The 26048-nt window shown below is 47.1% G+C and overlaps 1 protein-coding gene and 1 non-coding gene across 2 annotated transcripts in view; one reads left to right on the top strand and one right to left on the bottom strand.

The window, feature by feature from the left end:
- LMX1A (LIM homeobox transcription factor 1 alpha) overlaps window positions 1–25482 on the top strand; it is a 149755-nt gene extending 124273 nt beyond the window's left edge. Inside the window, exons 4-8 of the mRNA XM_060009101.1 lie at window positions 16577–16749; window positions 19652–19729; window positions 21176–21245; window positions 23187–23357; window positions 25322–25482. Of these exons, the coding sequence (XP_059865084.1) occupies window positions 16577–16749; window positions 19652–19729; window positions 21176–21245; window positions 23187–23357; window positions 25322–25482 (653 nt within the window). The remainder of the gene's footprint in view (window positions 1–16576; window positions 16750–19651; window positions 19730–21175; window positions 21246–23186; window positions 23358–25321) is intronic.
- On the bottom strand, window positions 10202–10331 carry LOC132416584 (small nucleolar RNA SNORA33). The gene has a single exon (XR_009517656.1). It is a non-coding gene; the product is annotated as a small nucleolar RNA SNORA33 (small nucleolar RNA).
- Window positions 25483–26048: the final 566 nt, after the last annotated feature.

Raw genomic sequence — 26048 nt, 5'->3', positions numbered from 1 at the left:
TGTAGAGATCATTTCAGTTTTATCTATCCCTAAAGGTGTTGCAGCATGTGGCAAAACCTGTCCTTTTAATTACTTGGTCTCAATGTGACACAGTGGTACAGGTATTGGAGACAAATTGAAGGGAGGCTCTACCAGTAAAAATGATAAGCTGCCCAATTTCTCTCTCTTGTCCCTGGAATAAAGTTCCATTGAAGTCATTTCTGGCCTCCAGTTTTTGTCTGTGGCCTTTTGGATCTGGCCATGGTGCTGACTGCTCATAGACCTTTACTACTGATTTCCAGCAAATCCTGTACCTAAAATCTAAATCCTGGGGCAGATAATTGCCATGTCTTGTTACTTAATTCTACTTTGGCATAAGCCTTCAAAAGTAGTTCCAAGGAAAATAACAAAGGAAGTGAGAGGGTGATTTGAGCTACCTTAGGTTTCAGTATGGCTAGTGAAATCGAGTGTCTGGAGATACTCACCTGGCAGATGGAGGGACAGTTGCCAAACCTGTGAAATCCCTCGTCAATCTCGAGATCTGTATCAGCCAGGGACCAGCCAGGAGGACAGAACCAACTGTCAGCATTTCAAACAGAGTTTAATACAGAGAATCGGTTACACGGTGATGAGATTGCTGGGATGCAAACAGATCGGGGTGGTGAGACAATCTACAAAGTTGCAAAGGAGAGAAGCCTCAGAGTGACAGGTGATGTGACTTCTGTGGACATCTGGTGGAAACAAAAACTACAGTGGGATTCTTAGGTGTGCCTTGGAGCCGTGCAGGAGATGCAACAGCTACCAGAAACCACCCAAGGCAGAAGGGGGTAGAGGGAACACCTTGGTTTCTCCCTTTCCTCTGTTTTCCTTGTAAATGCCTCCCGTTGGCTGGACCCAGGCAGATGTAGCAGCCTGCAAGGGTCAGCCCCCAGGTGATACACAGGACATAGAGGAGAGGCAAGGAAGAAATCTGAGTGCCAAGGAATTGCACTTAACCTGTGTAAAACCGATGAAGAAGAAAATTAGAGACATCTAAAATGGTGGAAAGAAAATTTAAAAATAAGTATGTGTTCACAAAAGTGGAGGCCTTCTTTTGTGTTGAGGAAAGGCATGTCTCTTGACTTCCTAGAGACAGGGAGCGAAGTATAGAAAAAAGCCCTGAACTAGGAAGGTAAGGGACGGGGACGGTAACTCTACTTCAGTCTTTGCCACTGACTCGTTATGGCTTCCCATAGTACTGAGAACAAATCCAGAGTCTCCGTCATGGCCTGTGTGCCCTAACCTGGCCTGCCCCTGCTTCCTCGCCTCATCTTCTACCTCTCTCCTCTTCAGGGACTAGGACATGGCCCTAACAGCTGAGTCCACCTGGCCCATTCTGCTCCTCTGCTGGGGACATTCTGCCCTGAGCTCTCACGTGGCTTGCTCTTTCTTGTCACCTTCAAATGTCACTTTCTCAGCAGGAGCTCCTCTATCTAAATGTCCAGGACCACTCTATCTAAAATGTCATCCTTAACACTGGACTTCTCCATCACAGTCACCCTGTTGTAAATCTCTTTTCATTACTTTTCACTATTTAAATTCTGGAATGATCTAGTTCATTCTGATTTGATATGTTTTCCCCAAAGATAGGTAGGTTCCCCAAAAGGAAGGAGTCTCATCTGTCTTCTTCCCCAATGTAGTCCCCAAACCTAGAACAACAGTGGCCAAAACATTGTGTGGCGTCAGTACATGTTTGCCGGAGTAGTGAACCAAAGCATGCCTTTAAATGACATTGAAATTAGCTGCTTATATGACGGTCTCCTTAGTTTGAGACTAAAGTGTTTTTCCCCTTTCCTTCCTTCCTTTTTTTTTTTTTTTTTTTTTTTGCAGTGCGCGGGCCTCTCACCACTGCGGCCTCTCCCGTTGCGGAGCACAGGCTCCGGACGCACAGCCGCTCCGCGGCATGTGGGATCCTCCCAGACCGGGGCACGAACCCGTGTCCCCTGCATCGGCAGGCGGACTCTCAACCACTGCGCCACCAGGGAAGCCCATTCTTCCTTCCTTTTTTTTTTTAAAACAGCAAAAAATTTTGGCCATTCCTCATGTTAGTAAGACCCTCTTGGATAGAGTATATGATATTACTTTATGATTACGTAGTTGTAACTGAGAAAATTAACATTTTAAATTTCTTAAATGTTTACTCTGTGCCCAGTACAGAAAACTGAGATTTGGAGAAATTAAGTAATTTGCTTCCAAAGGAGCCAGCATTGAACCTAGGTCTCTTTGATTTCAAAGCCCCTACTCTGAATCATTTCACTGTGTTGCTTCTATGTTTTAGAAAACTAAAATGCAAGAGCCTTCTTGATCAGCTCCACTTACTCCTTCACTGTCCATGCTCTGCTCTCTCTCTTGTGTCTAGAATATCCTTGCCTCTTCCTCTTTTATTTTAAATTTATTTTTGTTAAATCCAGCCTATTCTTTCCACAGTCTTCTTGAGTAATCCCACCCTGATCCCCAGTGACCACATTTGCTGCCCCTCCACGGAATTCTTCCCAGCATCACACTCTGATGGGGAATTCTCCCCATCAAAACACTTCTCCTGCTGCTTTGTAAATGCCTGCTCACCCGCTGTCTCCTCCACTACCCTGTACATTTTTTGAGCCAGGACTCTGTCTTGTTCATGGATGTATGCTAAGTACTTTGCAAAGTAAATATTTTAAAAATAGAGAGTAGAATGCTGGTTACCAGAGGCTGGGTGGTGGGGGATTTGGGGAGATATCATTTAAGGGTACAAACTGGGAACTAGGAGATAAATAAATCCTGGAGATGGAATGCCCAGCATAGTGATTATAGACAACAATACTGTATCATAAACTTCAGAGTTGCTCACAGACTACATCTTGTTTCCACCACAAAAAAGAAATGATAATTATGCAACATGATAGAGGTGTCAGCTAATGCTACTGTGGTACTCATATTTTTGTGCACCTTAAATTTACACAGTGTTGTACGTCAATTATATTTCAATTAAAAATTTTTTAATTAAAATTTTTAGGTGAATGCATGAATGATTGAAGTATTAGGCTCCCCCTGTATATTGAAAAATATTCCTTAAAATAAAGAATCTATGAAACTAAGAACTCTTCTTCACTGAGAGGATAAAATTCAGCTTTGCATAAAGAGTTTGATCCATGCACAACTTCTTAGGTGCGCATTCATTCTGTAGAACAAGATGTGTGATATAAAGAGGAGCTATATTAGCTTAGAACCCGATAGCAAGGTTAAGCTGCAGCTGCTGTTACAGCCCATTAGCCACCTACATTTTCCCGAAGCTCAGCTGTATCTGTAATGGTAGGGTATTTCCACATTGCCAAGCTTCCTGATAACCTCTTGCCCCGGCTCTCACTGGCATCAGTAGAGATGAAACAGCTGACTGCAAGGGAAGACTCATTTTAAGACTTGGTCTAGGACACTAAGCTAAATGGACACATCTGATGACATCTGTGTTTTTGTGAGCAGTGCATAGCTTTGAATCATTTGGGTGAGGCAAGCAGAAGGACCGCCCGACCCTTTGCTTCAATCCTGGAAGAGGCGATCCTAAATAGAGGGGAAGAGAGCAACTCCACACGAGGGTGAGGGAGAGCTGAATCATCCCCGAGTCCTTGTAGGGGCTCACTGCTCTCTTACCAGCTTAGGTGTCCCTGGCTTTGGTGTTTAGTGGCCGTGACACTTGACAAAGAGGCAGATCTGACCCCCATGCTTGGTAGGGTACTTCAAGACGACGCATACCAAGGGCTGTCCCTGCTCATGTCAACCTTAAGTCACTGCACACTCAACCCCACCTTTCCTCTGTGTGCACCATTATTATTTTAAAAATTTGTTTTTGTGAGATCGTTTAAGTTTAACTCTCTTAGCAAGTTTCAGTTATAAAATACTGTGTTATTAACTCTAGTCACCATGTTATATGTTAGATCCTCAAACCTTATTCATCTGGAAGTTTCTACCCTTTTACGGGGCTCACCCTATTTCCCCCACTCCCAGCCCCTTGGCAACCACTTTTCTACTCCCTATTTGAATATCTGGTCGTTCTTAATGTTGCCAACTCATGTAACAACTTAAAAGCAAAAATACTTTGAGGGCCAACACTGTCAAGGCCGAAGTAGCTAGTTTGCAACTTCTGGTTTACACTCGCACACCATTATTTTTAAAGAGGGAAACATTTTTAATCATAATTTTATTCTCCCCTAATTATCAAAACTGGCAGGAATTACTCTGAAGATTTGGAGTAATTGAAAAGATTTGAAGGCCTCCGTTAGCTGAAAGTAAGAATGTGTTATGATTACCAGACCTCCCTGTGTATGCGTGCAAGGGTAGGGGTAGGGGTAAGGAGGAATGTTCTAGATCAGTGATTTTCAAAGTGTGATTCCTGGACCAGAAGTATCAGCATCACCTGGGAAATCATTAGAAATGAAAAGTCACAGACTCCATCCCAGACCTACTGAATCAGAGACTCTGGGTGTGGAGCCAGCAGTCTGCGTCTAACCAGCCTTCCAGATGATTCTGAGGTGTGCTCAGATTTGAGAACCAAGTTTAGACTTGAATTCCAGTGGTCTTAGGTTCAGAATAACAGTATTCTTCCTCCCATCCTCATTTCAACAGTAAACTCCATACTTTACAAGTAATGACGGGATTGCAAAGAAGAGTTTTTAGGGTTAGAAATTCAAGGCTGGGGCTTCCCTGGTGGCGCAGTGGTTGAGAATCTGCCTGCTAATGCAGGGGACACAGGTTCGAGCCCTGGTCTGGGAGGATCCCACAGGCCACGGAGCAACTAGGCCCGTAAGCCACAACTACTGAGCCTCCGCGTCTGGAGCCTGTGCTCCGCAACAAGAGAGGCCGTGATAGTGAGAGGCCCGCGCACTGCGATGAAGAGTGGCCCCCGCTTGCCACAACTAGAGAAAGCCCTGGCACAGAAACGAAGACCCAACACAGCAAAAATAAATAAATAAACTCCTACCCCCAACATCTTCTTTAAAAAAAAAAAAAAAGAAATTCAAGGCTAACTAATTACACGAAGCATTCGTGATGGTGCTATTAGCAATGATTTCATCAATATCAAAACCATCTTGGGACACACAACTTCACTTACGGGTAATAACCATAACTACTCTGCAAATTGTTGTAATGGAGTTCACTGCACACAGTTATACTCAGTTGATAGTTAATTTAGGGAAAGCTCTTCCTGTGATAAATATTTGTTTTCCTCACTCAATCTGTGTTCTTACCCGTGAAGAATCACGGCTATGGAAATGTCTGTTGAAGCTCTCTCAGTTAGGAAAGACAGCCCAGCTGGAAGGGGCTGAGGGCCTCCCGCCCTAGGGCCCCATCCTTCCCACAGCTGCCCTTGGAGACTGTGCCTTCCGGTCCCCTAAGGAATGGCGGGAGGACAAATTGCATGGTACCTGCCCCACAGCGTTGTCCTCCCTCTGTCCCATTTCCATTTTCTTTTCTTTAGTTTCCTTCCTTCCCCTTTCTATCCTTTGTTATTGTATTTTGGGTTTTTCTTTTTCATGGCTCACTTTCCTGTTCTCCTTGTGGAAGCATAACTGGATGGGTACTGATGAAACTGGGCCATCAGTGGAATCAATATCAACATGAAAGAGAAATACAGATTGTAGTTTAAGGGAAGTAAATTTCATTCCAGCTGAGCCCCAAGTATGGAAGTAGCTTGTAATTCTATAATAATTTCTGTAACCACTGGAAGTTGGTTGGCATTGACAAATCTGTGAAAAGTGGAAACACAGGGAAGACTCTGCAGCATGCCTGTTAGTGCAGTGCGTCACTTCATTCTGTATTAACTGGACACCAACTACCAAAACTATTAATCTCCTGAGTGTTCAGCGTGGTGTTGTATGTGGAGGATACAAAGATGATTTAGATTTGATCTTTGTTTTCTAGAAGCTTATTCTGGTTATATAGAAGGTACACAAAATTATAATGGTGATAGTTAGCCAGCATTTGTGAAGTTCTTATCATGAGCTTAGTGCCATAAATACTGCACATAAATTGTCTATATCATTATTATAATTATCCTATTGGGTAGGTGCTATTAACCCCATTTGACAGATGGGAAACCAAGACTTAATGCAGAGGCAACTTGGCCCAGACTACTAGCTAATAAGTGATGGAGCAAATGTTGATATTTAAGCCCAAAGCACTGCTCTTAACCACTCTGCTGTAGCGCCTCCGGGAGTACGTCATAACGGAATTTCTATATTAGTCCAGTGCAATATTTTTTTTCAAAAAATCTTAGCACTTGCAATATTGTTTTTGGCTAAAATAGTTGGAGAATAATGTAAGGCAACATATAAAATTGTCTTCTAATTTGCATATACTTGAGTAATGAAAACAGTGGAGGTAGACAAACACGTGCTCCAGGTGTGTGGAAAGGGAAGAAATTGACACGCGAAGGAGTTGACGGAGGCTTCAGGAGAAGATAGATTTGGATCTTCTTGGTGGTACAGAATTATGGAACCGAAAGAAGCTTCTCCCACTGCCCCCAATCATTCTTTGACACATTGCTCGATTTTATTTTATTAGCATTTAACATTGTTAAAGAATAAATTATGTGTTTCTTTATTCCTTGTCTCTCTTCTCCCGCTAGAGGTAGGAGAGCAGAGGCTGTCTGGACCTTGTTCACTCCTTATCCTGTGTCTAGAAAGGTGCCTGTACGTAGTAGGCACACTCCTGATGTAGTTGTTGAATGACAGGAGTTCCGTATGAGGAGTGTGAGTTTCATAGTCAGTGGAAACATACAGTAAGTTCATGAGCACTCAAGATGCATAATGAAAATAAAAATATTTTAAAATCTTACATTTTTATGCTATTTTACAAAATTTTTTCAAAGTGCTTTTACTTACTATTGAGTTCATAATCCTATCAGGGTAGCTTGGCAGATCTTTATTCCCCTGATTTTACAAATTAGGAAGGTGAGGTTCAGAGAGGTTAGGTCATTTGCTTTAGGTCACACAGCAGGTGAGTGAGTGGTGGACATAAGAACAGAGGTTAGGTGTCTGACTTCACTAGGTGTCTGACTTCACTTTTCCCTTCTCTCTTGAGCCTATCAGCAGTTTGTGGAATGGTCTAGAGTCTGAAGGCACAGACTTGGCTGGGTATTGGCCTCGGCTGCCGTTCCAAACCAGCAGAGGGCCTGCAGAACCAGGACGTCTCCACCAAGGGGGCAGGCATTCAGATCAGCTGTGGTCCTCTGGGCAAATTCTCTGTGTGGTCAAGTCCAAGGTGAATTTGTCCAGGGAGGACTCACTTCTGTGATAACATTTAGAGTGTGAGCCAATTCACCCCAGCTCCGCAGTAACCTAGAGCAGGGGGTCCCCAAGACCCAGGCCGGTCCGGGGCCTGTTAAGAACCAGGCTGCACAGCAGGAGGTGAGCGGGCAAGGAGCCGTCTGCCACTCCCCGTCGCTCATACCGCCTGAACCATCCTGCCCTCCCCCCAACACACTCCCCCCACCCCGCACCCCCGCCCCGTCCGTGCAAAAGTTGTCTTCCACGAAACTGGTCCCTGATGCCAAAAAGGCTGGGGACTGCTGCTGACCTAGAAGATTGTTCGTTTGGGTCTTTTTTACTTTGGAAAGAAAATTAACCCTTTGTCTCCCATCCCAGATCATTTTATCCTCCTGAAGACTAGTGATTAATGCAGCAAAATTGGACTATTCCAAAGAGATATGGTATTGATCCACTTAAGTCAGTTCGTAAATCGGAGCAAACACACTCCAACCTCATTAATATGAACTGAATATAATGTCATGCATGTCACACCCGTGCCTAGTGAACCATCGGGCTGGCGGATTAATGAGCTTTTATTGAGCCTGAGAGCAGAGCCCCGAACGTCTGATTCATCTTGTTCTGAGCTTCCCGGTCTCCTTCTCTGGGGCTGGCCGAATCCAAACGAACCACTTATGGTTTTTATTTAGTATATGCATCCATGCTTGATTGGAATACAGTGATGTAGGGGTAGAGGTGTCTGCTGATATCTCGATTACCAGGAGTTCCAGTATATGACAAAGCTATGCATAGGTGCTTTGAGCATGTACACCTCTGCTTATCAGTTTGGGTTGCACGTGGCCACGTTTTCCTTAGGAAGGGGAGGAGAAAGAGACGGAAAAACTCAGAGAGGAAAAGATGCAGAGTGTGTGTGTCTGTGTAGAAGGGGGGAGGGAGTGAGGCAGGGTAGATGCCAGCACAAATCCTTTTTGAATGCGAAAAGACCCCAAACTGATGCAAATTCACAGTAATTCCACCAGTCAGTACCAATACTGTCTCTTTTCCCTACAAACCTCCCAGGCACAAGGTTTCCCTTTCAGGAGCACCAGCCAGCAGAGAAAAGCAAAAGGAGAGGGGTCCAGGCTGTGGCAGGCGCCAGCACTCCCAGAGTGGAGACCCAGCTCCCCTCGAGGGGCTGCCTGGATGTCGGAGCTGGATGCCCTTGCTCTGACCTGCCTTCCCCTCCCTCTGCCTGGCCCAGGAGTCTCCATCCACAGTGGGCATCGCTGAACAAAGGTGTCTTTCTTGGGACCCTTTACCCACAGCCTGACTCAGGAGAGCAGCTCGGCTTCTGTCTGCCCTGCTCTTGAAATGCCTAGCGCCCTGTCCCTGAGTGGGGTCGCAGTGGCAGGGGGTGCCTGGGGAGGGTGGGTAGGAGTGGGGGGAACCTGGATTTAAACTAAGCTCTGTCCCTTTTGGACTGAAAAGAATGGCTTTTCCAGCAGGAGCTCAAGAGTGTGAGTGGATGATCCGTACCCCTCAGAAAGCCTTCCCTTTTCTTTCCTCACTCTTTAATAACAGTGATGCTGCCTGCCGTTGGGCCTCACCTGATGTTCTGCAAGTCACAGGTATCCTTGGATCTTCAGATCCAGCAACCCCAGAGGCAGCTTAGGCGGGAGAGGGGAAGTGGGAGTGGAAGACGGAGCATCCCAGCTGTGTGCCCTTGGGCAAACATCACCCACGTCCGTGGGGCCTGGTTGACTCATCTCTCATCTGTAGGAAAAAAAAAAGGTGGGGGGTTGGATAATAACACATTTCCTGCCTCCTACTGTTCGAATAGAAACAATGAAATAATGCAATTGTAAAGTGAAGAAGCCCAGTCAACTATTAGCTAAGGGAAAGGGCTTTTTATTTCATCTTGTAGATGAAGAAATTGAGTCTCAGAAATGTGAGGAATTTCATTTAGGGGTATACAGCTTAGTAGCAAAATTAGAACTAGGGTCCAAGTCTCGTATTTCATGGCTAAAGTTACTTTCCGCCACTCCATATGTTCTTTGGATATAAAGAGTGATCTTTTCGTGGTCTTTGGCAACCTAGTATCTAGATTGCCTCCACTCTTGGGCTGGGACGTGCACAGGTGACTGTCATTTGCTTATGCCTGGTTTGCTGGTTAAAAAGCCTGTTTCTCTGCTCCCTGTAGGAGTGTCTCAGGCCTGGGCTTGGAAGCAGACAAGCTTTGCGTGAAACCTGGCCATCCCACCTAGGCCCTGTGTGTTGGGGGAGGTTCCTGAAACTCTCTGAGACTGTGTTTATTCCTTAGGTAGGAGAGGAGTTCCGCCAGTGCCTGCCATGCTGTGTTGCCACAGAGATGAGATGAAATGTTTACCCTGGACACGGGGCCTGGCACACAGCTGGTGGTTGGGATGTGGGCATTTGCTTCTTCTTTTTCAGGGCCCTTGTCTAGCGCTGAGACCTGAGAGACTCCCTCACCCCAGTCTGCAAAGTGGACCTGGTGGCCTGGTGGTGTCACCCACACATGGACACAGCAGTCTAGCAGCTGGTGTCTGTGCTTTCCCGGTCCATGGTGCCCTGCGCTCTGGGTCCACAGTTTTCCTGTGTAGCTCCAGACACAGAACTCCCCCATGTCTCACCATTGCTAACAACATCGGCTCTGGAACATCAGGACCCCTGGAGTAAGCTCCACGTGGCCTCTCCACCCTGCATTTCTTCTCCCCTCAGAAGTGCACCCTCTGCCAGGGCCTTGAGGTCTCCCTCATGCCCATTCTCTCCCCTTTTCTCCAGTTCAAGGCTGAGCCATTCTCAGAACCCCTGCCCTCTCCCCTCTGCTTTTCCAGATCCACGCCTCCCTCCTCCCTTGCATTTAGGCTCCTGCCTTTACTAGCTCCTCTGGCACTTTGACACCTCTCTTTCCTATATGCCTACTTTTTTTTTTTTTTTTTTTGTCTTGTAGCCATTTTCAGGGACCTTAAAGACGTCAGTGTCTTTAAGGCTCGTAACACGGCTTTCCTATTGCCAGCATTTTCTAAATTTCTGCAGAAACACATTCAGGTAAGCAGATTCATTGGCTGGCTTTATGCCTACATTTTTAAATTGAAGTATAGTTGATTTACAATGTTGTGTTAGTTTCAGGTGTATAGCAAAGTGATTCAGGGTTTTATATATATATATACTTCTACAGATTCATTTCCATTGTAGGTTATTACAGGATATTGAATATATAGTTCTTTGTGCCATATAGTAAGACCTTGTTGTTTATCTCTTTTATATGTAGTAGTGCATATCTGCTAATCCCTAACTCCTAATTTATCCCTACCCCCCTTTCCCTGTCTGTATATACCGTGCCTAAAGAGCATAACCAAATACTATTTTATATTTATTGTTTCACACGTGCTAACTCTAACACAGTTTTCTGTTCCTTGAGAGCAAGGGGTCATCTCAGATCTCACTCATCCCCTTGCGATGCAGTGCAGGGTGCTGAGTACCTAATGACATGCAAGGTACTATTGGATGTACCTCATCTATTGGATGAGCCTCGCTTCCCGGGTCAAGGTCTTGCTCCCATGCCGTTAGAAGTTCTCTCTGGACCTAAAACGCCCTCTCTGCCCTTTCCTGCCTGGCAACTTCTGTTCATTGTCATTCACTTTCACCTCGAGTGACACCTGTACTATGTCACCTTCCCAGTTCCCTCCTCCAAGTCCTCTAAGCAGAGCTATTATTTTGGCATTGTAGCCTTCTCCCCTATTAATCTGGGATCTGTGAGAACAGAGGGCAAGTCTTAATCATCTCTGTAGCCCAGAACTGTCCTTGTTCAGTGCGTGATACACGAGCCCACGATAAATGCTTACTGAACGGATGACTACGCGAACAAGGTGCAAGGCAAATCTTTTCCGGGAACTTGATTGGGTCTGAGTTGAGACCTCCTTGAAGAACTCTGTGTGAGGCAGTCTCAAAACAGTAGCTGCAGGGACTTTGCTATTCTAGGCAACTTTACCTACTGCCTCTTGAATGTGAAATGCTGCCTTGCATCCAGTTATGCTCCCGGAGAATGGAATTCTGATCCATTCAGTGCAGGGCAGCGACTGAAATAGTTTCCTACATATTCTGTCTTCATAAATTCCTCCCTTACTTCTTTCCCTCCCCCCTCAACCCACCGCAAGTCCCAGACCCTTCCTTTTACTCCCCCGGCCTGAAGGACATTTATGAGGCCCATCACGTGGGAAGCATGTGAGGCCTGTTCCTGCCTCTCCCTTTCCTAGCACGAGGGTCTCTGGCCCTCCTCCTTCACCGTCGCCTCCTGGGCCAAGCTCTGATATCTCTTGCCCTGTTTATGAGCTGTTGGGATTTTTCCAACAACCTGAAATGAATCTGTGAGGCCCCACAGGTAGTACAGCCTGTCTCGGGGCCATAAACCATGGCTGGGTCTTTCATCTGCCATTGCTTATGTCATAAATGAGTGGGGGGACCAGGCAAGCGGGAAGCAACAGCCCCTGAGCCATTCCAGATTTTTTTTTTACAAGAGATGGGAAAGAAAGGCCCTGAGAAACATGTTCCAACTTTGTGCCAAGCAAATTCATTTCACCCTGGTAGGCTGTGCGTGGAGACTTAATCTCTGGACTTCCCCTCTAGGAGTCAGATTTATGCTGCGTTTGTGTCTAAATGGCCTCCAGGGATGCTGACATTTGTTGCTGGAGACAGCAAGTGGTGTTCCTTTCATCTCCGCTGAGGGGTGTCAGCTTAAATTATGAGGGATCGCTCTGGCCTGCATCTGGGTGTGGGAGCCTCTGGCAATGCCGAGGGGCTGCCCCTCCTTCTGCTTCCGAGATGTCTCTGCTGTTGGAAGGTTTTTCTGCATCTCCTGCTCTCCAGTACTCCTGCTGGCCCTGGGAGAAATCTCCTGGCTCGTTTAGAACTGTCCTTTCTCTTGGACAAATCAGTAAGTGTATATTTCAGGCACTGCCTGCTTTCATGGAGAAGTTGGCATCAGAGTCAGGCAGCCCTGCCCCTGGCGAACGAGGAGATGGGAGCTTCCCTGAACAGTCTGGAAGTTCCCCGAGGGAGTCAGAGGGCACTGCTATGCTCGTAATATTTACGACCCGGCAGACCGAAGCTGGGTGACGGTTAGCGATGGTCTGCATTCCCCTTGGCAGCCGGGTTGTGACATCTGTCTGCACTTTGGGAAATGCCCAAAGGCCTTCCATTCCTCTGTCTTCAGAGTTTCTCTTGCTCAGATCTGCCAGGACACCTGAAATTCCATAGTGGTGACTGTTTGGTTGGAGGCATTCCATGTCTAGGTGTTATTGACTGTGGGAGAGGACACTTCAGACCCTGCTAATCCCTGACTCAGTGTAGCAGATGAGCAGCGCTTCCTGCCCCAGAGTCAGAGCATGAAAGCCTGGAACACAGGATACGTAAGTTTTGATGGAGGACGGGTCAGGAGAGGTCTAGGGCAGGGGCCAGCAAACTATGGTATGCAGGCCAAATCCGGCCTGGTGCCTGCTTGTGAAATAGAGTTTTACTGGAGCCCAGCCATGTCTATTCGTCCTGCCTGCGGCTGCTTTCGTACTACAGTGGCAGAGTTGAGTGGTTGCACTAGAGGCCATAAGGCCTGCAAAGAGTGAAATATTTTACTCTCTGGCCTTTTACAAAACAAGTTTGTAGATGCCTGGTCTAGAGCATCTAGTGCTTCTTGGAAGGCAAAATGGGGCCCTGAGCAGACAGAAGAGAGAGAGATTGAACAGCAAAAAGGAGGAATCAGAAGAAGAAAATGCACCCCAAAAAATGATAGAAACACTCCAGAGACAAATCTTAATCTCGTCCTCCCTCTGCTCCCACTTCCGCCCCTCCCTCTTCTTCTGAAAACAGATGTTTTTGTCTCTTCTCACAGGGATGTAGAGAGAATGAATGAGCAGTCGCCTGTGATGCTCTTTACATCCTCCCAAGATGGGCACCAAGGGCTGCCCTAGGAGATGGCTCTTTCCCCCACTGGTCCTTTCTGCTGTTCTAGGATGGGATAGCAGGTCTTGGGGAATGTGCATGTATCTTAGGCTGGGGTAAGTCCAGAGACAGTACGAAGACATCAGGGACCTCAGCCATCCACTTCTAGGGCTCCGACCAAACTTCAGCAATCGCGTCTTCCTTCTGGAACCAGCCCCCCGACTACCACCCCCCCTTCTTTCCCACAAGCACTCACACATACACTTTCTATAAAACCAACGCTTAGTGTGAGCTAGGGTCATATCTGCAAAGAGAGAGGAATGAACGCTTGTAGTGTAAAACCTTAACTCCAACCCCCATCAATGTGCAACTGTTAATAACAGAAAACATGGGTCTCAGATTAAGATCCCTTCTTTTGAAATGATGATGATGATGATGATTTAATAAACATCTATCTCACTCTAGACAGCGCTGAACCCTTTCCATGCATCATCTGATGTAATTCCAACAACACTGTTACTTTCTCCGATGAGAAAACTGAGTCTTGGGGATTTGTTCAGAATCACACATCATAACCGGCAAGGCCAGAATTGAAACCCGAGTTAGTACGGCTCCAGAGCCCATGCTGTGGACACTGTGCCATCTTGCTTTCCTGAATGTCATCAACATATATGAGCCATCACCATGGAATCCACATTATTTTAGATTTTGCATTTTCATTAGTTACATCATCCTAGTCATCAATATACATTTGCATCAAGCTATGTGACTGTGAAAGAATCAGACTGACCCCGTGAGATGTTTGCAGATACCATTTCAAGGACAAAACTGGTATAAGACAAGTGGTTTCTGAAGATGATACAATTGCACTTTTTTTTTTTTGCGGTACGTGGGCCTCTCACTGTTGTGGCCTCTCCCGTTGCGGAGCACAGGCTCCGGACGCGCAGGCTCAGTGGCCATGGCTCACGGGCCCAGTCGCTCCGCGGCATGTGGGATCTTCCCGGACCGGGGCACGAACCCGCGTCCCCTGCATCGGCAGGTGGACTCTCAACCACTGCGCCACCAGGGAAGCCCACAATTGCATTTTAAAGTAAATTCTGTGCTTTGGACTTCTCACTTATTTGTTCTAGACTCAGTTCCTTGTAATCACCTGCCTTGCAGGAGATCTACACAATCCTTGGCGTGGGGTGTCAGCCACGTTTCCTCAGAAATATTACTGAAGGCATCACCAGTACCAGAGGAGCATCCTTTTGACCCCAAAGAATCCACCAACAGAGAGAATTACTGACGTCACTAAAGACTGGGCTGTGGGGGTGGGGGGTTCTCTGAGCAGCATGAGGTAGGGCCCAGCAAGGATGAATCTGCATAGTCAATGGCCTCCTTTTTTCTACCTTTCTTCTCTTGTGGGGGCTTCTTAGTTCCCTAAGGCTTTTAGTTCTTACATGCTTATTTTTTCCTTGCCATTCTGAAAACCTCCTTCTAGAAAGATCCTAAATACCCTTCAATACTGAGGTCTGACTGAGATCAGCTTACTGAATCCCCCCCACTCCCATCAAGGAAAGAGCAGCCTAAGAATTGAAGATGCCAGAGTGGCCACTCCTTGTCAGGAGGATTCTTCTTTAATCTCTTCTTCATTCGTCTTGTGGGTTTTTTTGTCTGTACTCTCAAGGGGAGTGAGGCAGAGGGGAAAAGACATCCTTCCCACAACATCTAATAAGAGCCTCCTCTGTGTCTCTGTGTTAGTTGCTTTGCACACAGCAGCACTACTCCTATGCCACCCCCTGGTGGGTATTCTTGTCTCCAGTGCGGGCTCAGTGCAGGACGTCCCTTGCACAGGGCTGTACTTAAAACAAGGGATAGAGCTGGATGGAGACCTAGGTCTGCCTATGTCAGACCCTGTTCAATTATATTGCAAGGCTTGTGCCCTCAAGGAACTCAGAGGTTCGTCTTCCTTCACGTTCAAATTGTATGCCTAAAAGTTCATAGAGAAAAGAATCTTAGCCATTGTTTTTTCAGATAAAACAAGGTTTTTTGTCTCTGGTAGAGCCAAAAATTAGAACTCAACTAAAGTCTAAACTAAAACATTATATGCAAAGAGCATCTTTCCAGAGGAGGGCGGGATGAAGAATTTTTTTTTTTTTTTTTTTTTTTTGCGGTACGCGGGCCTCTCACTGCTGTGGCCTCTCCCGTTGCGGAGCACAGGCTCCGGACGCGCAGGCCCAGCGGCCATGGCTCACGGGCCCAGCCGCTCCGCGGCATGTGGGATCCTCCCGGACTGGGGCACGAACCCGTGTCCCCTGCATCGGCAGGCGGACTCTCAACCACTGCGCCACCAGGGAAGCCCATCTTGGATTTCTTGAAGTGTCCAGAAGGGGATCAGAAGCAGGGGACTGGAGCTGGGGAAGCTCTCGGGACAAAGGTTTTTACTGGAGGAAAGAGGGCAGCTGAGCTCTGTAAAGACCCAGAGAGAAATGAGGGTCTCATTAGGGTAATGTGGGCACACAACTGCCTATGGCTTTTAATGCTGAAAGTAGTAAGGAGTCTCTCTCACATGGGTATTTCCCAGATCCTAGAAGCACCTTCTTAGGAGTGTGAAGTCTGTGGGATACAAGAGGTAGCCTGGGAAAGAATGTCATATATACTGAAGGCTTTATTTCCTTCAAGTTACTGCTTGTATTGATCACTGCTTATAGAGTTGAAATAATTCACGTAAATATAGATAAATACAGTCACTTTAATAGAGAGTTATTTATTTTATAGACAGGCAGTTTTGACTAACTGTCTGTGTTATCTGTACCTGCACGTAGTCTAATGTTGGTCTTCTGTGGCCTTTTAAACAGTATTGTTTTCTACATCCTGGCAGTGGCTAGAATTTCAGACATAGTATCTAGGAAGTTATATATAACTTATCCAGGTCTAGAGTTGAAAAATGACATTTAAGAAATATTAACCACCAACACTTACTGGGCATTTATTATATGCTAAGCAGCCTTCTAAGTGCCTTCTTGATAAACTCATTTAATCCTCACAACAACCCCAATGAAGTAGGTACTCCTATATCTCAATTCTGCAGATAAGGAAATTGAGCCACAGAGAGTTAAGTCACTTGCCCAAGGTCACACAACTAGTAAACGTGGAGCTAGGAGAGCCTCCCGAGAGAAAATCCTGAGCTGTGATGGTGGACTTCCTGGTTCCTGTCTCCACGTTTTAGAAGTTTTTCCTTAGCCCTTCCTGGGGGCTTTGGGATCAGTATCACACAGGGTGTTGCATTCATGTCTTAAGTCATACTTGGAACGTGGACCCAAGTGTCTTGTTATGGAATAACAGACAACTCCAGGAAGTGGCCTTAAGGGACTCAACACGTTATTTTCTGCTTCTTTCAGGCAAAAGTGATGATGAAGAAAGTCTTTGCAAGTCAGCCCATGGGGCAGGGAAAGGAGCCACTGAGGATGGCAAGGACCATAAGCGCCCTAAACGTCCCAGAACCATCTTGACAACCCAACAGAGGAGAGCATTCAAGGCCTCGTTTGAAGTATCCTCCAAGCCGTGCAGGAAGGTATGGTTGCGGGGAGGGGGGAAGAAGGGAGGAAAGGGGACGAGGCTCCTCTTCTCTGTGTGCACCCTGGACTCCTCTGGGGTGTCACTGTGCGCCTGGGGGTCAGGGTGGGAGATGCTGTTCAGACAGAGTCTGGGCATGTGGCCTTGAGCCCGGTTGGAGACTCCAGGGATCACTGCAGCTGTGGCCGGGGTCATGGTGGAATCTCCCTGTGCTTTGGGGTATGCATACCCACTCCAACTGGCTACTTGCTCATACCTTTCATTTCATGGAGAGCAATGGGGAGAATAACAATAAGAGGTTCCAGTTGGGATATAGATCGAAATGTTACAACACAGTAAAAATACAGTGGCTTGTAGCATGTATTCTTTTTCGGTCCAGTTTGTTCTGCTTGAGGTGGTGATTTTGACATTCATCCGTGTTGTGGTTCATCCATTTTTGTTGTTGCATAGTATTCCGTGGATGTACCATGGGCTGTTTGACCGTTCACCTGTTGATGGGCACGTGAGTTGTTTCCAGCTCGGGGCTGTTACAGATAGGGCTGCTGTGAACAGTTATGTAAAAAAATAATAATAATACAGTGACTTAATGAGATAGGAGTGTATGTCTTTCTTACATCACAGTCCAGAGATAAGCAATCCAAGACTGGCCGAGAAGCTCTGTTATCCATCACATGGATACAAGGGGCTGCTCCAGGTGTCACCATTTTTTCCAGCCACCATGGTGGAGAAGGAGAAAGTCAGGGCAAGCAGCTGCCCTTTTAGGGACATACCCTGGGATTTTTTGCATCACTTTCACTCATGTGTGTTGGCTAGGGTTTAATCCTGAGGTTGTACCTCTTGCAAGGGGACTTGGGAAATGAGTCTATCTGGGTGTCCGTGTGCCTTGCTAAAACTTGGGGATAACATTGCTAAGAGGAGGAAGGAGAGAATGGCTATTGGAGACAATTAGTAGTCTCTGCCACAAATAGCTGTGTCCGCTTATTAAGTACCCACCATTTATGGACTCCCTGCCGTATGCTGGGTACTGTCTTTTATGCAATAAAAATAAGAAAAGAAAGCTTTCTTGAAATTGAAATTCATAGAAGAAAGACATTTTAAATTTCTTAGCATCCATCGCTAGCATCCCATCCCTTAGCACGCCCCCCTCTCTGTATGAATGGGCTTTTGCTGCAATAACAAACAAAATCTTAGCGGCTCCCGGCAAACATTTATTTCCTGCCCCTGGGCTGTGGGTTGGCTGTGACCCAGCTGGGCTCAGGTTCAGGCCTGCCCCACCGGTCTCTCATTAAAGAGTCCAGGGCAGTGGCCACCTGGGACACACGGGTCTCATGACGACGGCAGAAAGCAAGAGGCCAAGTCACAGTGGGCAGTCCCACTGAATGGCTCTCCTTGAATATCACCAACTTCACATCCACTTACATTCCATGGGCCAAAGCAAGTCATGTGGCTAAGCCACTGTGAGTACAGGGGGAGGCGTACACCCCTCCATGGAGGAGGGGCGGGAAGGAACGATAATACAGTCTCCCACCACTTCTGCCTTTTGAAAAAAGTTCTCCCACCTGCAGAAGACTTCCTTTCCCTGCCCTCACCGCCCTCTAAGCTCTGGGAGAAGAGCTGGTAGAAAGTGGCAACAGCTCCAAGGTAGACCTGCGCAAGGACCAGTTCCCACTTCCTCGTTGGTTTACTTGTTCTACATGTACTGGACTCCTAGCCTCTGTATGGCCTGTGCCCAGTGCTTGTTCCCGGGCAGCGTCTAGGCCACCAGAGGGGAGGAGATGTGTACACTGGAACACTGGGGAGAACGCTCTGAGGACCAGAACAGAGGGGCAGCCAGGAGCTGCCGGAAGAGAAAGGTCGCCTCTGTCTGGGGGGTCAGGCAAGGCTTTGTGGAACAGGTGGGTTTTGAGCTGGGCCTCTGAAGGGTGGATAGGGTTTCAGCAGGTGGACGTGGGCCCCTGGGCATACTGCTGTTTCAGTTGGCGTTGCAGAAGGATGTGCCTGTAAAATCTTCTCTAATTATCCTGCTTCTAAGCCTCACCCCCAGTGGCATGATAAAGATGAGCACTTCCCAAGGCCTCCAGCTTGCTCGACTTCTGTGTTTATTCAAGGAGCTCCTACCATCTCATCTCCTCAGAATCTAACCAAGAGGGGGCGGTGTCTCTCAGGACCACTCTTGGGAAATCTGTGCTTCTTCCCCCTTCCCTTCTAGCCACTCTGCCAGCCCCTCACCAAATGCCTGTATAGAGGGCAGATGTTGAAACACGAGTCTTCATAATAGGGACCCTGATGGTCCTGTCTCTTCACAGTCCCAGGACATGTCCCCGCATCAGCACTGTCTCTCTTGCTCTGTCGGATCCCAGATGGCTCTTGACTTACTTCCTTCGGGCAAGGCTCACAGTGAATATGAATATTCATGAAACACCCAAAGAGACCTAAAGCTATGAGAGACAAAACCAAAAATTTAAGTCAGTGAATGTAGACAGGAGAAGAGAGCAAGAGAGAACCATTTGTTTTTGCAAAGTCGCTTTCACCCTCAGTTCTCCTTAAGTAGGTTAATGCATATGCCTGGCATACAGCTAAAAACACAGCAATAGATTCTGCTAATCTCTAAGAACAAACTGAAGGCCTAGTTTCCAGAGGAAGAGAAACCCAGGAACACCTCTTGGAATGCACATCAAAATTAATGCTTATTCTTCTCTTCATTTACCTGGGTAAGGACCTTCTGTCCGCCTGAAGGAGAGCAATGTTCTTGTGTTTGGGATTTCGCTGAACACTGAACACTCGCCAGCTCCTACGGAAGATGCAGCCTGTTGGCCTCCCCGTGCACCACGTAGGGAACGTTCTGCTTTCTACTCTGAGGTGCCAATGTTTCTATATTTCTAACGTTCCATTTTTTCAAGGTGAGGGAGACTCTGGCTGCAGAGACAGGGCTGAGCGTCCGTGTCGTTCAGGTGTGGTTCCAGAACCAGAGAGCTAAGGTAATCTGCTTCTTACTTCTGTCTCTGTGGGGCCGGTTTCCTGAAACAATAGTAGGACATTGTTTTTGCCAGCAGGTTTTCTAACCTCAACTCATTGGATAGAATAGTTCTCTTGATTCAGAAATTTTGTGCTCAGCAGTCATTTCAGCTATAGCAGCCCTGCAGAAGGGGGAGAGACGGGGCAGTTGTTTTAGTGAGATGGCCTTTATTTTCCTCGTGGCTGTGACTGTGAATCTGGACAGCCATCTGCATGAAGAAATGCCTTTCTGTGTCTTTTGGAAAAAACAGGTTCTTTAATTCCCACTCATTTAACACAGATACCAGAGTTCCTTTGAAGTTTCAGAGGGAAACCTACATAGCACCCACATGATAGGCCTAAGACAACATTATGGCGCATGGAATGGACGCCCTGACTCACCTTTCCCAGTGCCCCACCCTTCCCTGATATAGGCCCGAACCATTCTGTTGTCTGCTGGATCCTACCAAGGTCTGCATCCCCCTGCCGTGGTCTTTTACTTATTTTAGACCTTTACTTATTTATTTTCCTACCTGTGTACGTGCATGAGTTAGTGACCCAGTTCTCTACAGCCCTGATCTTTAGTGGGTGAAATGATTGGTTAAGATATCATTTCCCTCACTGAATTCCTCACACCAGGGCTGCTGGTGTGTAGTCCATGGTCCTTTCTATGAGAGGATTTCATGGTTCAGTAGGTTTGAGAGGACCTATAGCCTATGGATTCATAAGCAGAGAGCATATTTGAAGGTCTGAGAAATCTCACAGTAAAGAATTGAAAAAAAAAACAACAACACTAGATTTAAAAAAATCTAGTGTTCCCTACACACACACACACACACACACACACACACACACACACTCACTCACTCACTCAAAATGTATGCTAATGTCTCATGGAACCCTAATGTTCCAATGTTTGAGAAACATTGGGTTACATTGTTCCTTCTGGGAAGTCTTTGTGTTAACAGGTTGCTTTGGGAGTCAAGCTCCTTACCTAGAGGCGTGCATCTCCTGGTAGGAGTCTCTGCCACAAGGACCAGCAGATAGGGGACTAGGGGGACCAGCCTCATCCCAAATCATACCCTGTCAGCAGGCCCTTGCTGCACATCTAAGCTGGGCTGAAGACCCTGCATCCCCTCACATAAAACTGTCACAACATAAGCACTGAGAGGAAATCCCCCTTCCTGCTAAGACCAGCCACACTGTTGCTTCCCAGCCAGCTGTCTTTCCACGGCTGCAGTGTAAAAAGCCCTCAGCCACCGTGCATCGGGCGGGCTCCAGGCGCTGTTCCTGAAGTGTGGCTCCTTTCCTGAGTAAAAGCAGGGGAAGGGGTCCCTCTGCTTTACCCACGAGCCATTTTCCCCTGGCCTAGCCGCAGGAACCTGCTGCAGGCCCCCTGACTTCTAATCCTGTGGTCCTCCCCTCATCAGATGAAGAAGCTGGCCCGGCGGCAGCAGCAGCAACAGCAAGATCAACAGAACACCCAGAGGCTGAGCTCCGGTAAGCTGGAGCCTCTCCCGGCCAGGCCTCTCCTGCCAGGCGCCTCCAACCACCCAGCTCTCGGAGTGACATTTCTGAGCTCCGTGAAGCCCAGTCCACACCTGCTTGGGAGATGGGACCTTCCAGGGAGGACCAAACCATCAGAACTGTGAGAGGGTTCTGCAGGTCCAGAACTGCGGATTGGAGGTGGCCCTACCCTCATGCAAAGCCCCTTTGCCCGGGCCCTGCTGCAGTGTCAGGGCACTGTGTCAGGCCTACCTACAGGGTCAGAGACATGCCCAGTTTCTCATCCCACGTGGCCCTCCTCCTTCCAGGCAACCACGGTCCTAGACCAATGAGAGATGGAACTGGGGCTGGAACCTGTCTCTCTGATTCTGAGTTCCGCTCGGCCACGCTGCCTTAACTCACACTAACCTCCATTTGTTGTTGTTGTTTTTAATAGGGGTGGTGTGGGGACTGGGGAGGGTGTGAAGAGGGACAGGTTGTGGGACCCTTCAAGGAAGTTAAGAGAAAAAAAGCAAGAATAACTATATTAGAACAATGTCATTCTTAAAGGGATATGCGCTGCCCCCTCCCCATCTCAGCTGTCCAGCAGCGTTTCCTGAGTGGTCTCTTTGTACCCTAGAGCAAGGATTCTCACCCTTTAACATGCACCTAAATCACCTGGTATTTGGTAATGTGTAGATTCTGATTCTTAAGGTCTTGGTGGGCCCAGAGAGTCTGCGTGTTTAACAAGCTCTCATTGCTGCCAGCCTTGGACCACACTTGGAAGGCCGTGGAATGTGACATTGGTTGTCTGACCTCTAAACAGAGCCCCTTGTCCTTGCACGGACCTCACCTGTGCTTGATACCTGGGCTAGGCTCCAACGAGAATTTGACTCTTGCAGTCAAGAGTTCTTTTTGCTTTTGACCTTCTAGGCCTGACAGTATCTTAATGGCAAGATAGATGCTCTGGGAGAGAAGTGAAGCAAGGGCATGGGCCCTGGGGCGGGGTGGAGCCGCGAGCTGGTCAGAAGACCTGAATCTGCCCCAGTTCCACCTCCCAGTGCTGTTTGGAGATCTGGGACCTGTCTTTCTGTCTCTTTGCACCTCAGGCTCACATCCCTAGGGTAGGGTAATGGGGCCTGCTAGTCCTATCACACAGCACTGTGCACCTCAGAGAGGGTCACAGGTGTCAGAGGGCTTTAGGAAGAGCCATGGAAGTTGACTCCATGTAGGTCAACACGCTCAAAGGGAGGAGAACTCATCAAGGCATTATGAGAACACAGACTCCTAGTGCTTGGAACTTTGAAGAATTCTATGGGCAGCTCCTAGGGTAGACTTAAGAAGGTGGCAGATCGAGTCCCTGAGAGTTAATGGCACTGTGTTCAGAGAACCACAGCAGGATGTGGAGGCAGGAACAGAGTCCTCCTTTTCTGATAAAATTCTGTCCACGAGTGTAGCGCGTTGTCATTCCAAAGCACATACACACGATCTCATGGAGTCTTTGTATCAGCTACACGAGGTCCGCTGGGCCGGTGTCGTGAACCCCACTTGACGGACGGACTCCTAGTGGGGTAATGCTGGAAGGCTCTTTAGATGCATCCACTCCATTGGCTGCCAAGCCTGTGTGTAGCATCAAACGCCTTTGTTTTAGTGATGGAGTTCAAGGAAGCTCTCCAAGTACAACACCCGCCATGCCTGTCCTTCAAGGCAATCCCTGATGGCCCTTGGTAGGGCACAGACTGGGAGCCACTGATGTCACCTCAACCCTTCCGTTCTATAAATGAGGAAACCAAGGTCCAGGAAGTAGAATGATGTAGCCATGGTCACACAACTTGTGTGGTCACAAGCCAGTGGGGCATGTGAAGTTCAGAGCTTGTTCTGTGGCCCTCCCTCCCTCCCAGCGTGTGATGCTGGGCTGCACGTGGAGAATCATCTGTCTTCTTCTTTGTCCCACAGCTCAGACAAATGGTGGCGGGAGCACTGGGATGGAAGGGATCATGAACCCCTACACCGCTCTGCCCACCCCACAGCAGCTCCTGGCCATCGAGCAGAGCGTCTACAGCTCAGATCCCTTCCGACAGGGTCTCACCCCACCCCAGATGCCTGGAGACCACATGCACCCCTATGGTAAGAGGGACTCAAGCCGTGCAGGGACCTCACACAACTTGCTCGCGTGAGTTTTTCATCCCCTCCCAGACACCTCTACACAGTTCCTAGATGCTCATTAAAGTTCCAAAGCAGAAGGAGTGTCCCACAAAATACTGCTAGAATCACCCAACTGATGGCTCCAGAAGAAAGACCAGCACACGTACACATTAGTCACGCTTCCATTTATTCTCCTTTTCAAAGCTTCTTTTTTTTTCCCGAAGCTTCTTATTTGTTAGTTTGAGTAGGAGGTTGGGTTTTCATTGTAGACCTGTTGGTTGGGATTGAACTTCCCAAGTCTTTCATTTCATGCCAGGTACCACACTTACATGTTCATAAGCATTATCAGCAGTGATATAGGCAGAGGCCTTAATTATGCGAACTCTCACGTAAGAAAAAAATATATTGAAAAGCACAGAAAACAGATGTTTGAATTGGACTCTCCTATTATAGATACTAGTAGGTGTACTAATGTAATTCCTGAAACATAAACTGACTTGTGAAGTGAAAAATATCTCCTCCCGGTCTCACCCCAGCCAAAACAGAGCTGCTTTAAACACAGGGAATGGGGACAGCTGAGACTCCCCCATTTTCCCAGTTTGCTGCTTAAGCTGATGTACAGAAGCTGGGGCCTGGGCACCCTGATGGGATGGGCAAGCTCTGGAGTGGAAGGCTGAAGTTCAATCTCAGTGCCAAACATAGGCCACTGCATTTTTATACAGAAAAGGTAAGTGGCCTATGTAATACATTCATCTGTACTGTGAAATCTGCAATTGTTAACCCTGATAGCTAAAAATAATGTTTTATTCCGCAAGCCTTCAAAACATTAGTATCAGAGATATATGCCTCAGTGCACAGATTATCAACTTCTTTTTTGCCTTCATTAAAAAAAATTATCTATAATGTTAAAATCAGCCCTATCTTCCCATGTGATGCATTCAGCAAACACTTATCAAGATCCAGCCATGTGCAGGAACGTCATTGACCAACCTCATTCATTCATACACACATAGATATATGTATATGCATGCTCCAGTGACCGCCATTCTCTTTGCTCCCTTAGAAGACTCAGGTAAGGTCTGTACCTGTCTTCACCACTATGCAAAATCAGGGCAAATGACTTTTTGGGTTTTTTTGCAAATTCTTACATTTTCAGAGTCCTGGGGGTCTTGTTACATAAAGGACTCCTGCGATGAATCCTTCAGTAAAATGAATAAGTAAAGCCACATGACCATTTTTATAAACTGCAGTTTTCATCTTTCCCGTTTACTTGAAGTAGAGGTGAAACATACATCCTCAAGGTTCCGGTCACAGTGGTCCCCCAGCTGTTGCTCAGTTTGCCCTCCTGTTTTTTTTTTTTTTTTTTTTTTTGGTCAAAGATGTAAATCAGTTGAGTCTGGGCACCTAACCTCCCTGTCCTTTGCAGTACAAATCTGGGGAAACAGCCGGCACTCAGTATACTTGTGCTATCTGAAAGGACAGGTGTTATCACCGGAGATTTCGTGTGCATCACTCTCAGAGCTGATGTTTGTTTTCTTACCATCCCTCCTTCAAGAACCAGTTTTGTGGCCAAAGTCCTCCAGAAGCCCTTGCCCCTGTCTCTCCAGCCTGTGGTGCTGTGTCTTGCCCACTTCCCACCCTCACTGTCTAGACATTCTGACATTTGCTTATGCTGCACTCAGTTTAGCACTTTGTTATATCCTAGTTCATATTATTTTCGGTTGTAGACGTGAGCCCCCCTAAGGAGATCTTTTGTGGACAGGGATTATGCCCGCTCCTACTCTTCTGTGTAGCTCTACCCTCCCCCACCCCCTCCCCAGCACCCAGTAGAAAGCGCCCCCTGGGGGACGTGCTCAGACCACGCTGGCTGAATTCCGCTGCATTTCCCAGCGCTGAATGCGTCCCTCCTTCCAGACCCTCATGCCAGTGTTTCCTCTCCATTTCAGGTGCTGAGCCCCTTTTCCACGACCTGGACAGTGATGACACCTCTCTCAGTAACCTGGGTGACTGCTTCCTAGCAACCTCAGAAGCCGGGCCCCTGCAGTCCAGAGTGGGAAACCCCATTGACCACCTGTATTCCATGCAGAATTCTTACTTCACCTCTTGAGTTCACCCCTCGAGTTCTCCGGCTAGGCTCCCATTCTGGAACAACCGCGTTACATGAGGGGTCAGCTGGCTTTAGGATGGGGAGGCAGGGAAGAGGTGGGTTGGGGAGGGAGTTTTGTCCGGGATGCTGTTGTATAATGATATGGTGTAGCTCGGCATTTCCAAAGACTGAATACATTACGGATTGCATAGTTTAATGTTTCTAATAAGAGTCTTAGTGTTAGGTATGAAGATGTGTTTATCGTTAAGGACAGGGATTTTAAATATAGGCATTTTCATGCAAACTAGATACCTAGAGACCCCTAACAACTTCCCGCCATTTTTGGGGAAGCTCTTTTCAAGAGGTGCATATGTCTACCCATCCACACACCCACAGACAGACAGACAGACAGGTAGATAGATGTGTGCGTGAGTGTGTAACCTTTCATACTTTATCCCTAATTATAACAGACACCAACTGTACAGCAAAAAGTAACTTTATTTTCAGTGTGAACTATATTTAAGGAAATGCTTGATGCACTTAAGTTATAAAATGAGATAATTTACTTTTATAAACTTTATTTTGAG

This window comes from Delphinus delphis, chromosome 1 (genome assembly GCF_949987515.2).
Source record: "Delphinus delphis chromosome 1, mDelDel1.2, whole genome shotgun sequence".
In the NCBI taxonomy this organism is placed as follows: domain Eukaryota; kingdom Metazoa; phylum Chordata; class Mammalia; order Artiodactyla; family Delphinidae; genus Delphinus; species Delphinus delphis.
The sequence above is the reverse complement of the archived record's forward strand: the minus strand, read 5'-3'. Positions and strand labels throughout refer to the sequence as shown.